At 41.9% G+C, this 19,929-nt stretch overlaps 1 protein-coding gene across 2 annotated transcripts in view; it reads left to right on the top strand.

Annotated features, from left to right (window-relative positions):
* SYNPR (synaptoporin) overlaps window positions 1-19,929 on the top strand; it is a 304,609-nt gene that overhangs the window by 153,407 nt on the left and 131,273 nt on the right. The window contains exon 1 of one of the 2 annotated variants that reach the window (XM_065885408.1): window positions 1,621-1,762. The exons of the other annotated variant lie outside the window; for it this stretch is intronic. Coding sequence (XP_065741480.1) covers window positions 1,739-1,762 — 24 coding nt within the window. The 5' untranslated portion in view covers window positions 1,621-1,738. Of the gene's footprint in view, window positions 1-1,620; window positions 1,763-19,929 lie in introns of those variants that run through there. 2 annotated transcript variants of the gene reach the window in all.

The raw sequence follows: 19,929 nt of genomic DNA, 5'->3' as shown, positions 1-19,929 counted from the left end.
TCAACTGGCAGGTGAAGAGTGGCAGTGGGGAGAGTGGAGGTGAGAGTGTGGGGGGAATGAGATTCCAATCAGAATTGCAAAGGGACCAAGTACAGGTTGAAACTTTCAAGAGTCTCCTGGAGGGTGCTGTGTGAGGAACAGGCACATCACAGGAGGAGGAGGAAACAGACTGCTGCAGGATGCTGAGCCAGGTTGTACGTGCACTGAAAGCCTTAGCCATTTTTCATCTGTTCCCCTCCCCTCCACCAGCAGCTCTATGAGGTGTTAGTGTACCCATTTCACAGAAGACAAACTGAGGCTAGGAGACCTTAAGGTACTTCCCAAGTCACATGACGAGTCAGTGGAAGGCTGGGGCTGGACCCGGGGTGGCCTGACTCCTCATCAGGTTTTGTTTGTTTGTTTGGTTCCCGACGACGTCCTTGAGTTGTTACCGTGTGTTTGGAGGGGGAGAGGGAGGAGGGAGCTGTGATGGTAATGACTGCTGTTGTCGTGCTGGTGTGTATGTGAGACAGAGACAGAGAGGGGGACCCAAAGAAACACTCAGGACAGAGTCCGAATTAACAACCACCAATAAAAAGGCTGGCCAGCTGAGGTGAGTTTCCGTTGGGCCATCACCGACCACACAAAAGATAAAGCAGAGATGCCTGGGCCATCCTAACACTATTCCTGTCCCGAGTCGGCTCCTGATGGGGCATGTGAAGGGAAGAGGCATGCGGGTTTCTTCCTCCTTTGCTGTGGTGTAGACCTCAGAGAGAAGGGGTCCTCAGGAAGCCAGCGTGCGGAGAGTGTCTCACCTGTGGGCACCCTGTCCATGAATTCAGTGCCAGTCCCTCCAAATCGTGCTGCCTCAGGATGCCATGCTTTCAGCCCCTTGAACTTGTCAAGCTCACCTCCCTCTAGAGAGGCCCATTTGTAGACAAAGCAGGGCCAGGTCACACTGAAACCTTTTCGCTTTTCAGATTTGGCTGGGGAGACTTTAAGTCACACTCCTGGGACGAGTAAGCAACCGAGTCATAATTCGTCCCTTCCCCAGTTGCCAGAGCCCGGAAAGCCTGTCTTCAGGTACCATCACCTTAGTGATTATTTATGGGTGGTGTATGAATTTCCCAAATGGGCATCAGGCAACGCATCCAGGCATTTCCATAAAAACGAGGGCAATTTTTTCTAAGCAAACGTATACACATCTCCTTAATCTATGCAAATCTATTCATAAGGATTTTCTAAAACCACCACTTCCCCCACGCACCCTGGACACACAAATTCCCAGCTCCTTTTGATTTCCCAGTTTGTTTTTAAGCACTGGGTGGAGGGAGGAGGGGGCTCGCAGATTCAAGGGGGAGATGGTGCTCCCTGGGTGATGCAGCTGGCTTGCTCAAAGCACCCGGTCCTGCCCTTGCAGTTGGGAGCAAAGAGCCAAGTGTGGGATGGTAACCACCTCCCAAAAAGCCAGGCAGCCTTTCACCAGAGGGAAGTATCAGGTTCCTGTACTTTGGCTGTGGGTTGTCACTGTCTAATAATATGACCGTTTTGCCATCTCTCTGCAAATAAGGCAGAAGCTGCTACCTGATTGGTATGACATCTCACTTACCCTCCTCATTGATTTTCTTGTTCTCCTCCTTTGCTTCATAAAAAGAGGGACCAGTGGCTCGTGCTGTGGACAGAGAAGCTTGATTTTTAGTATGAGAGAGCTTCTATTTTCTTTCAGGAGAGGGAAGTTGGATGATCAATTCTTTTGTAAATGTGTATGGTGATATTTGCTCCGGTAAGTTTTATATCTCTCTTGATTTACAGCTGGCTGGGGGTGGGGGGTGTGTGTGTGTGTGCGTGTGTGTGTGCGTGTGTGTGTTTGCATAGATTTAGACTGTACAGTCACGTATCTTTCCAGATATCATTTTCTGAAATCTTTAGGGATAATGTCTTTTTATTTTCTTACTTTGCTTGCTCATATTCATCTGTCTAAGCCAGAGAGCTCTGTTGTATAAGAGTGTGATGCTTACCTTAGTTGTTGAAGGATGCGCTGGGTTTCTCTGAACATAGTAAGGAAACTATTTAAGCAAACTTACATTTGGCTTCATAAAAATGTAATGTCATTCTGCCTCCCACCGGGAGTGTTTAATGTCTTAAGTATGTTCATGGTGCCATAATCTGCATATCATTTTAATTAAAGTTTCTTCCTCAATGTCAGAGCAAGAATTTTGTAAACTCCATAAATAGTTACCAAATGTTTTGTGCTTTGCCAAGAAAGGGTGTGCTAATTTCATGAGGCCTCAAGCCAGGGCAGCATGGATGAGATGAGTTTCCTCTAAGATGAGGTACGTGCACCTTTAAAAGAACTGAATGTATGAAAAGTGTTCAGATCATTAAAGTACATCTCTAGAATTCCTTGAAAAGATCTAATCACAAGTGGCTGTTGCTTCTCTTCTGTCTTTGCACTGTGTGTTTGTGCCACCGTCTGTCAGATGCCCAGCCCTGGCTCTCATGTTTCTGTATCTGACGCTGATCAAGAGAAAAGTTGCTGTTATTCAATTCAAACTAGTGCCATACCGTGATCTGCTCACCACTGCTAGTTATGATTTTTAAAGGCATTACCTGGTTAACTGCTTTTTTTCTATCATCTGTTTTTCTAGAGAGTGTTAGAGGACCTGAATTCTTTGTTGTTAATTCAGAACTCTGAGAGAAAGTCTGTCAATATAATTATCCTAGACAGAGATGACTGGATGATTAAATAATTGCGCTAATGGAAATAAACTGAGGTTCTCATCTTCTCTTTTTGTTACACAATCAACAAATCTGCATAGTCTTTTTCATGGTGAAATGGATTAGAGAATATATTTATAATGAAAGTTAAAGGCACCACTGAATAAGAAGCAAGAGGGGGTCTGACTATCTATTCTTCAGAGATTTTGAAAGTAAAGTTAGGGACGTCATGTGTGCCTAGACCTCTTAGGCATAGAATTCTTTTTCGGAAGAGCAATGATTCAGATCCTGAAGTAATCTAGGGGCAGCTCATGGGAACACTAGTGTCTGGGAATCTAGGAGTGTGGTCCTCACGTCTGCTTCTTTTGGGCATTCTGCCCCTCACACACCCTTTGCAAGCTGGAATGGAGCTATTCATTCTGACAAACAGAATTTTGAATTTTGGTTAATTGAGTTCAGCCTCAAAAATCCTCCTGTAAAAACTTAAAAGAAATAAGACTACATTTAAAGTATTCATTTGAGTGTATGGTAATAAATTATTATACATTTTTAAAAAATCTTCTAAACCCATATGAACTTACATTGCCTCTTACTGGTCACAAGAAGCATGTTCCTTATAACAGCCTTAGATGCCATAAACCCTCACGAGCACCAAGTGTTCCTTAGTTGGTAGTTTGTTGAAAAAGAAAACTTCTATCCTTGGGCTGTTGGCATTTACCGCTAAGGAAACTCAACAGCACTGAACATCTGTCTTTGTCTCCCCAAACACCCACTCCCCCAACATCCCTTAATATTTTTGTCATCTTTCTCTTGGCCGTCATTAACAGGTTATGTACAAAGTCGCTAGCTGTAAACGGAGTTGATCATCCTCTGAAGCTGTTCAGTAACAGAAGTGAATGCAGATCTGGGCGGTGGAGGGGGGAGGTGTCACCCTGCAGGTGAAAGCATCTGTCTTGTCCTGCGGGTTGCCGGTTTACAAAACTGTTAGGGCTCCCAGCAGGCTCGCACCCACTGATATAGGAAGGACAGTGGGGCATCTGTATCTTGGAGAGGTCAAGACCTTTTGTGTGATTTAGGATGAACGTGCCTGGTCTTGAAAGCATCCCTTTGGAAAAGTCCAGAATGCCATTACCCCCAAAACTGTTGTAGTCTCTTCAAAGGAATAAAAATCTGTGCCATGTAGGGGAGAGTAACACAGGGAATTTTGATTTCACGATGAGACCACTTATTCTTTTTAGCAGGATGAGGAATGCAGTCGTCCTTTCCATTTAGTAAGTACCTACTGTATGCCTGGCACTGTGCTAAGCATTTTACGTGGCTTGTTTCCTTGAATCTTCACAGCTATCCCAGGAGGGAGATTTACAGACAAATCCCCGTTTTACAGATAAGAAAACGGAGACAGAGGGCAAGTGTGCCATTCGTTTGTGGCAACACGGTGATAATGATGAAACTCAGAGCCAGACAGGCTCATTCCAGAGGCAGGCTCTTCATCTCTCCCCTCAGCCAGGGTTTCACTTCATCAGTACAATCTACAGCCGACTCCTAGCCTGCAGTGACTTGCAGGGTGTACCATAACACACCATATTTTTTTTTACACCATATTTTCATTAGTGCTTTTCCCCCCCTCTGAAGCTACATAGCCTCCTTCTTCTCAGGCTCTGCCTTTGTGACTCCAGGCTAATTATGTGTTTGTAACTAGCGAGTGTGCATTGTATTTCCACGCAACTATAAAGATGTGGATCTCACAAGAGGGAGCCAGTCTAGGGAGAGCTATATGCAGAAGTGGCTGAATTAAGGTAGCTTTTTTTAATTGATCACAAGAAATCCGTCCCTTTGGTTTTCAATCTTTCGAACGTAGAGTCAAAATTAAGATGTGATGATAACACACATATCAATACCTCAAGGTATCTGGTTTATCACTGATGCAAAATATAAAAAGCAGTTGCTACTGAATTGATGTATTTGTGGAGACTTTGTAAAATTCTCACCTTTTATTTTTTACTCACCCCCAGCACGAGTTTCTCGCACTTTGTGGCCAGCTGGAAAGCACTGACGTGGCCCTTCAGGTAGAATATTGCAAAGCGCCTCTACCACCTGGGTAATGAAAAAATGAAAACAGCTGCCAATAAGCATGCTGAGAAGTGTGACAAAGTTGAAACTCAGAGGCCCCAGATGCAGTCTTTTGCACCTGAGCACGGAACTCTCCATTTGAAATCCATTTAAGCCAATAAAATTCAACTGGATCTTTTAGGAGGAAAATGCAACTGAGTAGAATCAATATGTTTGAAATTTCTCCTCCACTGGCAGTTTTCAGACTAGAAGCAGGGCACACCCGTCATGAGGTAGGTGAGCCTGTGAAATGCTGCATTTTCTTCCCTCAGTGAGAGAGAAAGGATTGTGAGTGATGAAAATGTTGCTAGAAGGGAGAACCTAGCTTAGGACACTTTTGCTCTATTTCACCCCAAATCAGAGGGATCTAAAAACACAGATGAACAAACAAACCAACAAAAACACCCCATCCCAAATTGGGAGGATTAAGAGTTCAGTTTTGAAGTGTTGACACAATATTGACTTCTTGGTGTGGTCTGCTGCATCCAATAGTGCTAGCTTTTGAATTACTCCTGGTGTAGAGTAAATTAAAGAGATCAGAGTGCAGTACTCAGTAAGATGTGTTTCCAAAATGATAGTCATTTTTGTCAGAGGTAAAACTTATTGACCTCTTTTTCTTGCTCTTAAAAAATAATAACTGGGGGCTCCCCTTGTGGCGCAGTGGTTGAGAGTCCACCTGCCAATGCAGGGGACACGGGTTCGTGCCCCGGTCCGGGAAGATCCCACATGCCACGGAGCGGCTGGGCCCGTGAGCCATGGCCGCTGAGCCTGCCTGCGTGTCCGGAGCCTGTGCTTCTCAACGGGAGAGGCCACAACAGTGAGAGGCCCGCGTACCGCAAAAAAGAATAATAATAATAATAATAATAATAATTGGATGGTTTAATCAGAGAGTGTGGTATTAGAGCCAGTCAGGATAAAGAAATTTAAATCAATCTGCGTTTTCCACCAGCATTTATGAGAGTTTTAAATATATTAACAGTCATCAAATGAACACTTTTATTACTTTAAAGAAATATGTTGTACTCATCCACAGTGTTCATGAAATATAGGCTTATCCCTTAAAACTAAGCTTAGAGATAATTTTATAAAGCATATCATATGTCAGTCTCCATGTCCAAGATAGAGCTTTCTCCCGAGAGGAGACCAAATCCAAAATAAATCACAGGAGAGACTGTCTTTCGTCTTACCTACATTTCCTTCTGCCTTTTCTTTGGCTGTGGATGTGTGTACTTAATCAAGTTGATCCTTAAGAGCTTAAAAATGATCTATTGAGTATGCAGGAATAGCATCTGGTGTTAAGACATAATGAGCGTGGGACGAGGCTTGAATTTGTCATCAAACATTCTAAGCTGGTGTACAAACAGAGCTGGTGGGCCTGTTCCATCCTTGTCTAAGAAGATGGAATCAGGGAGGATTTTGAGCCTGAAAGGAACACATGAGGCATTCAGTCCTCTAGAAGAGGCTCCTGGTCATTGGTGTGCCTTTAAATGTTTAAAGTTTAGGGATGAGTTGAGAATGGAAGCACCTCAGTCACTACTCTGCAGACTCATGGATCTGCATAATTAATAGATTTTACAGTGGTCATTTTTGAACAGATTCTAGCCAAAAGTCTTAATGGAAAATGGTTCCTGGGCAACTTCAAACGCATTCCACTACGGTTTCTGGAAAGCTTATTCCCAACACGGGGCAATCAGTTCACTGTGGAGCTTTGGGTTGGCCAAATGTAAGGGGGTAATCATTTCATTAGAGTTTGACGGGGGGGACTGGTAGGTTGGGGGTAAAATGCTTCTATTGATAATCCCCATGTGACTTCTTTAGCCCTGCTTACAGAATCTTTAAATCCTCCCAAATTACCACACATTGTCTCTGAGTAGGCTTTCTGGCAAAGATATGACAAATATTTTAGACTTGTTTTATTTCTGGTAAAAAATGGCTTTAAGAACATTTGTGCCCAATATAGATTATTACTTGAGGACTTTTCAAGTCACCATAGTGACATCTACCTCTCAATGATGAACCCATATATGTTTATCTAGCTTTGGATGAGGGAAGAAACGGGATATAATTTTTCAAAGCCTATGACATTCAATTTGCCTTCCTATGAAATTGAATGGTTGAGACCAAAAAATAATTTTTTTTTAACTGGGGGCAGATTTGAGGGAAGGCTTGGAGTGTTGACTTCACCAGGCTATTCTTGCATTCCGCAGATATTTAAGGATGCTTACCAAGTGCCAGGTACCACACTAGGCTTCAGAGATGCCGTGATGAACAGATAAACATAATATCTGTGCTCCCAGAACTAAATGCCTTCATTTTCCTTTTTCTCATCTAAACCTAGTTTCTTTTTCATGGCTCAGGATGTGTCTTTTTAAAAGCATAATTGAACTGTTTTAGTAAGACATTTGCAGGAAATATGTGCTTTTGGTCCTGTCTGTTTATGCTCAGTGAAGGAATCCATTTCCTTCAGAGAGTTAATCCATTTATTTACTGATGTGATTATTCGTCTGGCTGAAATGGAGTGGTCTGAAGGTGGGGAGCCGGGGGAAGTCTTGTAGTTGTGCCTTCTAAGCATTATTTATCGTTACAAGGCATCCTCGGATTTGATACGCTATTCTCACTCTTGCCCGATGTTGGGAGGAGGAAAGAGGGATGAAGCTACAACAGGACAGAAAAGTAAAAAAGCTAGAAGAGTAGACAGAGAGGGTGCCTAGAGGAAATAAGACTTGCAGTGGCAGTATGATTAGTTCTAACTGACATTATCGGGTTCTCTGTGGGTGTTCATTTATTCAGAATATATATATATATATATATATATATATATATATATATATAATGTCTACTTTGTGCCAAGTGCAACACTAGGTGCTAGAACACAGGAATAAATACGGTATACTAGTTTCTGAACTCAAGCAGCTTCTAGTAGGCCAGGATTTCTCAACTTCAACACTATTAACATTTTGGCCCAGATAATTCATTGATGTGGGGCTGTTATAAGCATTTCAGGGTGTTTTGCAGCATCCCTTGCCTCTACCCACTAGATGTCAGTAGCCAAATGCCCCCCCAACCCACCAAGTTGTAAGAACCAAAATTATCTCCAGACAATGCCAAATAATCCCTAGTTAAAACCTTGCAAGAAACTGAGTAATAACCAACAGCTTTGACCGAATCTTCCCTTAGCATTTCTACTTCTCTGACTTTCAGATACACTGCTGCATGGTTAACTCCAGGATTTTTCCCAAATATTCTGTACAACGTGTCTAACAAAGACAAGTAAAGCATCTCTAAGTCTTTTTTTTTTTTTTACTATTATATCCCTTCTGTATAACACTTTACCGTGTTCATTTGCCTTACATTTTGTCTCATTTGATTCCAGCAATCAACAAATGAGGCAATAGGAAAATATAATAAGCTTTTAACAGATGAATACATGGACATTTAGAATTGTTATATGCCCAAATTCTTGCAACTAATAGTGGATAGAGCTTAGATTCATACTCAGACGTCCTGACACAAAAATCCAGTGTTTTTCTACAGAGTTACAAAATTTAATGAGAAAACCAAGGTAAGTATTTTTAAAGCACACTCTGTCTTTGAGGCTGTACTGGAAATAATAGCAATGTAGCTGTGGATGGAGGTCCACAGGCTTGGCTCCTTACTAAGTATTTGTTAACTGGGTGGTTTTGCACTCTTAGTGCAAATAGCAAATAGCAGCATCCCTTCTTCATTCCCATCCTCAGTAGTTCAAGGAATGTGGAGTGATACATCACAAAAACCACAGGAAGCTCTAGAGATCAGTCCAGCAGAGTGGATGGGGCACGGGCTTTGAAGTCAGATGTACCTACTGTATGAGTCAGCATCCCAGCAGGAAGAGATGACATCCTCAAACCATCTGACCTCTTGCCAGTGACAGTAAAACATTAAACCTTAATTTCTTTAAGTCAGAAAATTGAAGCCCTGAAAGGTGAGTTGCGTTTCTCCAGGCCTTATGGTGAAATCAGTACAGAAGGATGATAAAAGCAGAGCTCAGTGTACTTCCAGCCCAATGAGCTGAAGAATCATTTCAAATGGAGAAAGGCCGGTTCATGGATCTGGCACATACCAGAAATGTATGTGTTCTGGGTTATCACCAGAAGTCTGAGTGCCTGAGATCGGACCCTACATTTTGAACTGGGTACACCCAAGAATCTTTGGGGTTAGTTTAGCCATATTTCAGCCTCATTAGAGGCTACAGGAGACCTTGAGCTCCTGGATGCATCTTAAAAGAGTTGTGGACACGAATCTGGAACACAGTAAAGACAGGCAGTAATTTGCAGTGGTGCTCATCACATGTACTCCTGAGCTTGGATAGATGCAGGGCTTCCCCAGGAGAAGCCCTCCAACTGTACCTGGGCCCACATCCTTCATCATCTGATGAACTTTTGAAAGGTATCTGTCACTATTGAGACCCTCGTGGCTTTTGCCAAGATAAGAGTCATTCCAAGCATATTGCTGTGGCAGAATGCCCATCAAGAAAGCTATCTTCTGCCTGCATTGTCTTAAAGAAGTGAACTTAGAATAAGAGGAAATGGATCCAGATCCTGCCTCTGCCACTCATGGTCTTAGACAATTCATTAGTCTTCTCTGGGCCTCAGTCTCTACATCTGTAAAATGGAAATAATGGGTCCCCTCCCCAGAGTTCTGGAGAGGATCGCTCTCATAAATGATATGAGAAAACCCTTTGGAGACCACGTGGGCCTAGACAATTGTATCATTATGTCCTTCTCTCTGTAATCAAAGTTCATTCTGCTGTCAGTTTTCACTCGGTGCCCTTGATGTGTGCATGGGGTGAGGGGGAATGTTTCCCCAGTCTACCAAGAAAATGACTGCAGTTGTGGGATGGGTCTAAAGTAGTCTATCAATGGTTTGATGGGTAATTCTATCTCAAGCAGAGATTTATGTTCATATTATAAATTGCAGAGACAGAGTATCTTCACTGAAGAATAACTATAATAAAGCCAAATGCAATATGGATAAAGCAATTCCCTGTAATCAGCTCAATTCAGGGAATGCTTCTGTGCTTCCCTTTCAACTTCCTCGGAAGCCTTTCCCTGCCATCTGTCCAGGCATAATCCATTCGTTATGAGGGGTTGGGAAGAGGGGGGTTGACATGATCTCTGACCTGATATTGTGTGACCTTAACCCTCTTCTCTTTCCACCTGAGAGAGCTCCTCAGGTAAATTGACAAATCCCAGTTTTTTCCTCCCTAAGGATCAAAGCTCAGGGAAAGCCTCCTGCTGCCCACCCTGAGTTTCTCATTAGCCCCTGGTGTAGGAAATTCAAAGGTTTCTCATTTCTCATATTTTATTTGCCTCAAAGCATCTCCCGACACATTTGATCCGAAAACTTGGTTAGCTGGTATTTTTTCCAGGAGCGTTATCTGCTGGCAGCCCTCTCCCAGTCTCCTTCCCTCAACTCACCTCTTTCCTCTGAGTGGTATTTATAAATTCCTCATCCTCTGAGGAGTTTGGAAGACATCTCCTCCAACCCTCCCCCAGACCGGTTTCCCAATATGCTTGCCTTCTCTCTCTCCCACTGCCTCTACACTGTAGGAGAGTGTTTCTCAAGGCTTTTTTTTCCCCCTGTGGATCTCTTCAGGAAGGCAAGCATGTTAATCATTCACTCATTCATTTGTTCACACATTCATTTATGTTTCTACTGTATATTTATTGAGCAGCAACTGTGTGCTAGGCACAGTGTTAAGATGTAGGATACAGAAGTGACTAAAACAGATGTAGTCCCTACTCTGCTAAGAGTTGCAGTCTAATGAGGGAAGAGGCAATTTAAAAATCCCTCAAAAGTGACTTAATTATCATTGTAGTAAGGGCTAAAAATAAAAGCTAAGCCATCTTGGGTACTAATTATGTGACAGGCACGGCTCCAAGTGTTTCATGCATATTAATTCATTTAATCCTCATAATAACTCTTTGAGGGGGTTTGAAGAGGGAAGGATTAGAGCCCATAAAATCCTGAAAGACTTGGACTCCTTTCGTAAGTCTAGGAATATTGGAATGAGGGTCACACAGCATGATGCTAAGAGCTCACGTAGCTGACGTTTAGACAGCGCTTACTGTTTACCAGGCACTGTGCTCTGCACCTCACACAGTCTGAACCTTCCCAACAGCATCCTGAGGGATTGCTATTAGTATTTCCAAGGTGGAGAGAAGGAGATGTAGAGAGCCTGAGCCGCTTGTCCAAGGTCACAAGGTCACACATTTTATGAGTGGTGATTCTGAGACTATAGCTTAGGTGTGTTTGACCCCAAGCCTGGGCACTTAAACACAATGATAACCTGTGAAAGGCTGATTAGGGCATTCCTCATTGGTTCATATTCTGGAAAATACTCTAGAATGGGGACAGAGAGGGTTATGTTAATGTGCCTCTGAGTAAGAAATACAGTGATCCTTCTTGGAGTAAATCGGAGCTTGTGGGACCAGGAGCGTTGTGTCCTTACATATGCTTAATCCTTAAGCATATTCCAAGGGGGACCACCAGCTGCTTCTACAACTTCCAATTCAAAGCATGGACCAAGGACCAGCAGCACTGACATCGCCTGGGAGCTTGCTGGAAATGCAGACTCTCCAGTTACACCCCAGACCTACTGAGTGCTGAAATCCACATTTAGGTGATCTCCATATGGTTCACATGCACAGTTAAGTTTCACAAGCTCAGCTCTAGAACAAGTTAAGAGACTGGGCTTTCAGCTTTCAGCTCTGGTTGTGATGCTAACTGACCAGTTGTTTGATCTCCCCAGATTTTCTTTGCTCTGTGTCTTCAGTGGAGATGACTTTAACCCTCCTCGTGGATGGGATCACAGGTCATCCCATGGAGGAGCCTGGAGCTGTTGGGGAGGAAGGTTCTGTAGAAGCTCTGAGTCTCTCTTTTATCTCCAGAATTGTTTTTGCTACTGTGGTCCGTGGACCACCTATATCAGAATCACCTGGGGAATTCATTTAAAATGATGCTTAGATTAAAAGCAGAATTCTCAGAACAGCAGTAAATGCCAAAATACATAGTGTAATGGTGTCTTCAAACACCAGGAGAAAATGACTGTCAGATTAGCATTGAATATCCTTCCTAAGGTTTTTATCCAGAACAAGGATGCAGTAAAGACATTATCGGATTACATTAAATCACATTTAATTTTTACATTTAATTAATCCTCTTTTGGGAGGAACTATCTCTGTGGAATGATCCATCCAGACCTTGCTTTCAGATTCTGGTTCCCATTCCCCATCAGCTGTGTGATTTTTAATGAAGTGACTTAATATCTGTGATATGAGGAAAGGATTCTCACTGTTGGGAGGAGGGAGATGCTGTTGTGAGGTTCTCAATAGTGTATATAAGTATGTGGCATGGAGTACTACACTAAATAGATTGTAATTATTATCATTGGTTGTTGAATGAAATTTTATAAAGTCACTACTCTCAAATTATCTATATTATCATGACATAATTATGAAATTATAGATTAGTTGCTATAAAGAAAAACCTACTTGAAATACTTTAGAAGTGATGTTTAACTTAATTTAGCATATATATCTTATCATTTCATTCATTCATTCATTTATTCATTCAACAAACATTTATTAAGATTCTACTAAGTGCAAGGGACTTTCCCAGGCACTGGAGATGCAGCAGTGTTATATGTTACTCAGCAGGGTGGAGATGGGCAATAATAAACAAAGAAAAGAAAATGTTAGATAGTGGGCAGAGCTGTTAGATAAATCAGGTAGAGGGAATGGGCTGTTCTTTCAAACCCATATTTTTATAAATTGAATTAAACAGTAAATTTATCAAGGGAAACTTCCAGAAAAGTTGTAGAAGTGTACATAACTATTTTTCACATTCGTGAATTTTAGGATTTCATCTTTAGGTTTTCTTTCGTTCTTTCTTTCTTTCTTTCTTTCCTTTCTTTCCTTTCTTTCCTTTCTTTCCTTTCTTTCCTTTCTTTCCTTTCTTTCCTTCTTTCCTTTCTTTTTTGCGGTACGCGGGCCTCTCACTGTTGTGGCCTCTCCCGTTGCAAAGCACAGGCTCCGGACACGCAGGCAGGCTCAGCGGCCGTGGCTCACGGGCCCAGCCGCTCCCTGGCTTGTGGGATCTTCCCGGACCGGGGCACGAACCCGTGACCCCTGCATCGGCAGGCAGACTCTCAACCACTGCGCCACCAGGGAAGCCCCAGGTTTTCTTTAAAATGAAGAATCAGCCTGTTGGAAAAACTTAAATTGATTCAAGACTTAGTGACCAATGGTACCACCTTTCCACCTCCCTTAAAGTTGACAACGTCGTGCATCATTCCATGTGATACTAACAGTAACCCCAGGAAACAAACAGATTAGTTGTTTATTGAGTTTTCTGTCAAGGGAGCAAAACTATGGCTCAGAAAAAACATTTTTCAATTGACCAGAGGTTTACCGCTGGTCAATGATGATGCAAAGATCCTCTCCCCTCGAATTCAGCAATGGACTCTACCGCAGAATCACTCCTTATTTGACAATCTCTACAAAGCCTTGTAAAATAAAGGTCAGGGCTCTAGAATATTGGTCTGCAATGTGGGGACTTGTTGAGGTTATTTTAGGTTTAAGCTCTTACCATTGTCTAAATATGATGGTGCTGAGAATGAAAATGGAATTAAATAATATAATGGCAAATGGAATTTATGAAGCATGGAACATCAGCTTCAGAACAGTTTGGAACATATGGAATTTTCCAAAGCAACTTTACTTAGGTTTTAAAATGGTATTTTTAAGCATTTTATTCCTAATACTGCTCTCTTAACACCTTCTGATTAAAATTTAGGAACAGTTTATTCTTACTGACTCAAAATTGGAATTATATCCTAGTGAATTCTACCAGCTAAACATCCAAATGTACCTCGAAGCTGTAACATTTCTACTTCTTATTCTCTCACTAGTCCACAAACAATGCTACACTCTAATAATGAAAATACTAGACGGAATATGTTAAAAGAGAAAAATATTAGAAGTGGATCTAACTATTACGTTAACTCTTCCAGCATGATTAGAACCCAACTGGGCTCCATTGGAGCCATGGCTACCTCTGGACTCTAGAACAGCCTCATTAATTTTCTCATCTTATTACATTGAGGTTAAAATTCACATTACACTGTTCAAACTCCACTTGCAATTATTTCTCTAATGAAATAATGAAATTTTCTACTGTCATAATTGGTCATGTCTTTGTTAGTCATGCACACAATGCTACATTGTTCCCCCCAGCTACACATGGAACATAAAATTCAGGAAACAATAGGAAACATCCAGTATATGCAGCCATCCTTGATGGCAGTACAAACAGCTAAAGACATAGTACACATGGTTTTCTAATGTATGTGGCCCCAAAGTTCTGACAAAGCAGATATGTATCCAGAAATGTGTCAACTTTAAGTATAAGTTAAGATTGTCAGTTAAAAAGAAATTGGTTCATAAATAATGCAGCATGATTGAAGGACAATTTTCCCTGTAATCATAATTTTAAAGACAGTAATGTTCTGAAAGCGTCCTTCTTTAGCCTCATTCTTCTAGGTCCTCAAAGCTAAGAGCTATAGTTCATCAAGGTTAGCTTTGATGTCTGCCATGTGCAGATGGGTTGGAGCTAGAAATCAGAACATATCAAGAGTAGAGAGACCTGGGCATAAGGTTTCAGTCAAGTAAGAGGAATAAGCTCTATAGAGCTGCTGTACAACATTGTACCTTAGTCAACTATAACATATTGTACACTGAAAATTTTATTAAGAGGGTAGATCTCATATTAAATGCGCTTTCCACAGTTAAAATAAAAAGAGTAGAGGGACCTGATGGTGTTAGAAAATAATAATATTTTGTTATTTGCAAACACAGTAGAAGCTCTTTAAAAAAAAACCCTACTCATTGTACTTGTTGGATTAACCACTGTTCTTATTCCCTCTTTAAAAAAATTGTTAATTCCTGCAGCATGTTGAATTCTTATGGAAAGTTGGTAATAGCCACACTCTGCTGAATCCACCAACTGATTTGTGTATTTATTCACACAGTAAGTTAGTTGTACTAAACCTCAAAAAACATGCCCCCATTTTTCCTCTCATTTTGCTTTGTGTATAGTCGTGTGTGTGTGTGTGTGTGTGTGTGTGTGTGTGTGTGTGTATCTTCAGTAATCTCAATGCTAAACGTCAAGTGTTTTATCCTGTTCCCATTAAATTGTTTACTCTGAAATAAACCTCAAATGTCAAGGCCCTGTTCTTTTTGCTGTCATTCCACCATCTCTGAGTCATGGTGCTTGGCAGAGAGGAGGCCCTCAGTAAATGTTTGTCGAGTGAATAACTGACAACCATGTAGAATTTGCTCTTTCAGCAGGAACATTCCGTTGTATCAGTACCTTTAAGACTCCTCAGGTGAACCCCCTCTCCAGCCAGCGGATTTCTGTTTGTTTGTTTTTGTGGGGGGGTTTGTTTGTTTTGTTTTTCTGTTTAACTGTGTTTATTTGTTGTTAAAGTATAGTTGATTTACAATATTATATTAGTCTCAGGTGTACAGCATTGTGATCCAGTATTTTTACAGATTATACTCCATTAAAAGTTATTACAAGATAATGGCTATAATTCCCTGTCCTATACAATATATCCTTGTTGCTTATTTATTTTATACATAGTAGTTTGTATCTCTTAATCCCATACCCCTAATTTGCCCCTCCCTCTTTCCCTCTCCCCTTTGGTAGCTACTAGTCTCTTTGGTTTGTTTGTTTGTTCCTTTGTTTTCCCCTGCCTTGAAGTTCTTTTCCTCACATTCATTCTGAGACCGCCCCCGCTCAGCTGTTATAAGATTGGAGCTGTGCACCCTAAATGAGGACCAAACACAAATACCAACAAAAAGTGCCCTGTATTTTCTGCCAGAATTGGTAGACCCAGGGCAGATCCCCTCTTTGCTGAGTGGCACCTCAACAGTGGCCTCCCCTGGGCTGTGCTGCAGGGCCAGCCCAGCTGGCAGTTAAATCGGTAGGCTTATCGTCCTGGGCCTTTGCTCATTTCTCTTTATCTGGGGTCATCATTCTCCAAACTAAGAATGTCTTCTCTAGCTTGCCTCAGAGTACCTCTCTGGGAGTTATCTGAGGCTCTGATACATGCCTGAGCGCTGTTGTTTTCCCTCTCTCAGGGCAAGAATCATCTTCCCGGTAAACCCTTCGGTGTTTTTGTGTAAACCCTGACTTGCCAGGGATAGTTTTCTATTCCAGTTAGGTTTTTTATTCTAGTAACTTGGTTCTCTTGAATTGATATTTCCACTTAGAATGATCCTTTTTTTATCATTTCGTTTTTCTTCTTTAAAGTTCTAATAGGTCATTGTTTTTCCCCTAAGAAATTAAGGACATGTGAGAATTCACCTTCACCAATACGCATAGCATGAGAAGCACAGAAGTGTCATTTTAATGAGTTCTTTGGTGAAGTTTCTTGCATCCGCTAAAATAAATTAGGTCACAATAAGATTGAAGAGAGCTTCAAGTGCCTCAACATCTAACAAACTGGCTTTATTAGCTAGAAAACAGGAAGAAGTGAAAAGAACTTGCAGAATAAGAAAGTCATTAAACTCCTGCACTTAATAAAGGGTCAAAAGTCTCAGTGGAGCAAACTCCAATTTGCATTACCTTAGAAAAAGGGAAAAGGTTCCCTGAAGAATTACACAGGCCCACAGAGCTCAGACTCTATTAGGGGCACATTAAATATTTAGCAAGTATTGGTCCAGGAAGGGGGAAGTCTCCACTGCCTGGACAGTGTTCATGCTTGGTACGTGGAAGATTATGTAATTACTTTACTCCTGGCTGATGATTGGATATTACTGATCACAATAAGTTTGTATTGGCTTGCCCGACTTGCCTCTGTTTACTCTAAATGGAGGAATTTTCAACCTACTTCTTATGAATCGTACTCTCCCTTTGAGACGCTCAATTTTCTTCTTACCTCGTCTACTCCTAATCCTATTGTACACACACCTTTTATGAAAATCAGGATATTTGGGGGCCTAAAAGTTTGTTTTTGATATATGATAAGGTCATTGAATTGTTACATTAATGAAGTCACATAAAATCTACTAACAAGGTTCATTCTTCCTTGAATTTATATACTTTACTTAGATAACACTGCCCTCTGCTTCTTCTCCTCTCTCTCTCTCTCTCTCTCACTCTCTCTCTCAGAGTTTATTTATCAGTTTTTGCTGCGTAACAAACCACCCCAGAGCTTCATGGCTTCAATCCACACTATTTATGTAGCTCATGATTCTGTGGCTCAGCAAGTTGGCCTGAGCTCAGCTAAGTAGTATATCTGCTGGTCTTGACCAGCTCACTCACGATGCATCTATGGTCATTTTCTAGTTAATAAGATGGTTCTCTTTCTAGAGGTTATCTGAACTATCTCTCACTTGGGGAAATGGCAATGACTGGGCAACCTACCTCTCAACATCTAGGAGGCTAGCTTAGGTTTGTTTCCATAGCAATCTTGAGTTTCCAAGAGTGAGCATGAAAACCGCAAGCCCTTTAAAAGCTTAAGCTTAAAACTCACACAGTCACTTTCATCACAGTCTATTGCTCAAGGCAAGTCACAAGGCCACCACAAATTCAAGAGTTGGAAAAATAAACTCTACCTCTTGATGGGAGTAACTGCAAAGAATTCCACCCATTTTTGCAACCTATCCAGTACTCTACTATGATTTCTCTACTTCCAAGCTCTAGGAACACACTGCCTTCCCTCATTCAAAAGCATTGTCCTTGACACCTCGCTTGCCCATCAACGTCCAACTGAACACTAAATCCTGTCACTTTTGCCTCCGGAATATCCCTTCATCTGCCTAGTTCTCTCCATCTCCACTCTTACCTCTCTCGCTTTCCCTTGTTCTCTTGCAACTTTCCATAGAAGGTCTCACCGTTTTTTACTCTTCTGCCCACCCACATCATCCTCCAAGCATTCTCCACATGGTGACAAGAGCAATCATTTCTCAATTCAAGGCTGCTCATCCAGCTCCCCTGCTTAAAACTTTCCAATAAATTTTCAGTGTTAGGTTAGAGATCAGTATCTTTAGTGGAAGCCATAGACCCTGTGGCATCCAGCCCTTGCCTGCTGCGCCAGATCGTGCCCTCCCGTCATGCCCCTACTGACTTGCTTCATCCAGATCAGCTCCGCAAATGCTCCATGTTCCCACAGAGCCTCTGCGTGTTCCGTTCCCTCTGCCCACCCTGAGTACCTTTCATCATCCACTTTTATACATCCTTCAGTCACCTCAGATTCTTTTGGAGGTGATTTAATTGATGTTCACTCTTCCATCAAGCTATAAGCTCCTTGAAGACAGGAAGCCTCTGTTTTTGCTCTTCAGTGCATTTACTGAACATAGCAGTGTCTGGTGCATATTAAACACTCAATAAATAGTATATATTTGAAGGAGAAAATGAGTGAATGAATAAATGAATAGTCGTGTATGTTCTAGCCCTATGCTCATGCATAAATATGCAAGAGATGCAGTTTCTGCCTTTAAGCATTTATATTCTTGTTAGGAGAGGAAGGTATGTAAATTATAAAGTATGAAGGGTCCAATAGAAGCTTAAAGACAGAGGGGTCAAATTTCCCTTGTGGTGGAGGGAAGGAAGGACAGGGAATGTGTATTCGTTTCCCATGGCCACAATTACCACAAAATTTGTGACAAAACAATGGAAGTTTATCTTAGAGTTCTGGAGATGAGAAATCTTAAAATCAAGGTGTCATTGGGGCTGCATTCCTTCTGGTGGCTCTAGGAGAGAATTATTTTTCTTTGCTTTTTTCCAATTTCTAGAAGCCTCCTGCATTCCTTGTGGCCCCTTCTTCTAACTTCAAAACTGGTAGCCTGGGTCACCCACCTTGAAATTTGCTCTCTCTCTCTCTCCCTCACCTCCCCTTCTGTCATGACATCTTCTCTGACTCTGACCTGTCTCCCTCTTATAAGGACCCTTGTGCTTGCATTGAGCCCACCCAGATAATCCAGCATAATCTCCGCATCTCAGTGTCCTTAATTTAATTACATTTGCCAAGTCCCTTTTACTGTGTAAGATAATTACATGTTAGGAGATTAGTATGTGGATATCCTTGGGGGGGGGGTTCATTATTCTGTCTACCACCAAGTTATAAAGGAGTGATATAAGGATAGCTGCATGGAGAAGTGGCACTTGGACTGAGTCTTAAAACACAAAGATGATGAAGACACTCACATAAGTGAGGGCTTATATGCAAAGAATGGCCAATAATCTGGCGGGGTGGGTCGTAAGTAATTTGTTGTTCACAGAAAATAATGAGAGGTGAGGCCAGAGAGGGCTGGAGGGAGGGACTCGAAGACAGAAGGCCTTGCGTGCCATGCTAAGGAAGCCACACTTGATCTGGTAGGCAGTGGAGGGCCATTCAATGGTGATAAGTGGAAAAGGGAAGCAAGGTAGTTAAACTTGGATTCTGGAAAGGTGACCCTTGCAGCAGAATGGAGCCTGGATGTCCTAGGGCAAGGTTGAAGGCAGGTACAGCTGAGAGGAGACCACACCATTACTCTGGGCCAGTGGTGATGGTGGCCTGGGTCAAAGAAGTAGCAAGTGAATAGAGAAGCTCTGATCAATATTAAGAATGCAGAACCAACAAAGCCAGGGGACTGTTTGAATGAATGAGGTGAAGGAGGGCTCTCAGGTTTTTGGCTTTGATGATGGGACAGAAGGAGGTACCATGGGCTTAGATGGAGCATATCTCAAAGGAGGCTGTTCTCGTGGGTTCTAGGAGCCACGTTCAAGGGAACACAGCCTTTAAATGCTCATTAAGCCCAGAGTCTTTATGCCATACCAGGTAAATGGGTTCGTTATTTCATTTCCAATGTTTCATTGAACTTGTAGCATTAAGAAATGAGAACGCTGTGATAATCATAATCATTAAAGAGATCAGCTTCCTCTGAAGCAAGCTCTACATTACCCAGCTCTTTCTACTTCCCTCTGGCGTTTGTCAACCATTTCTTCCCAGGGAATATAAACACATCAACCGATAAAAGCCAAATGCAGCAGCTTCCTTCTTTTACTTGAGCAAGTCTGACACCTTCTTACATCTTT

Source organism: Phocoena phocoena, chromosome 10, assembly GCF_963924675.1.
Source record: "Phocoena phocoena chromosome 10, mPhoPho1.1, whole genome shotgun sequence".
Lineage (NCBI taxonomy): Eukaryota > Metazoa > Chordata > Mammalia > Artiodactyla > Phocoenidae > Phocoena > Phocoena phocoena.
This window is presented reverse-complemented; position numbering and strand designations above follow the sequence as displayed.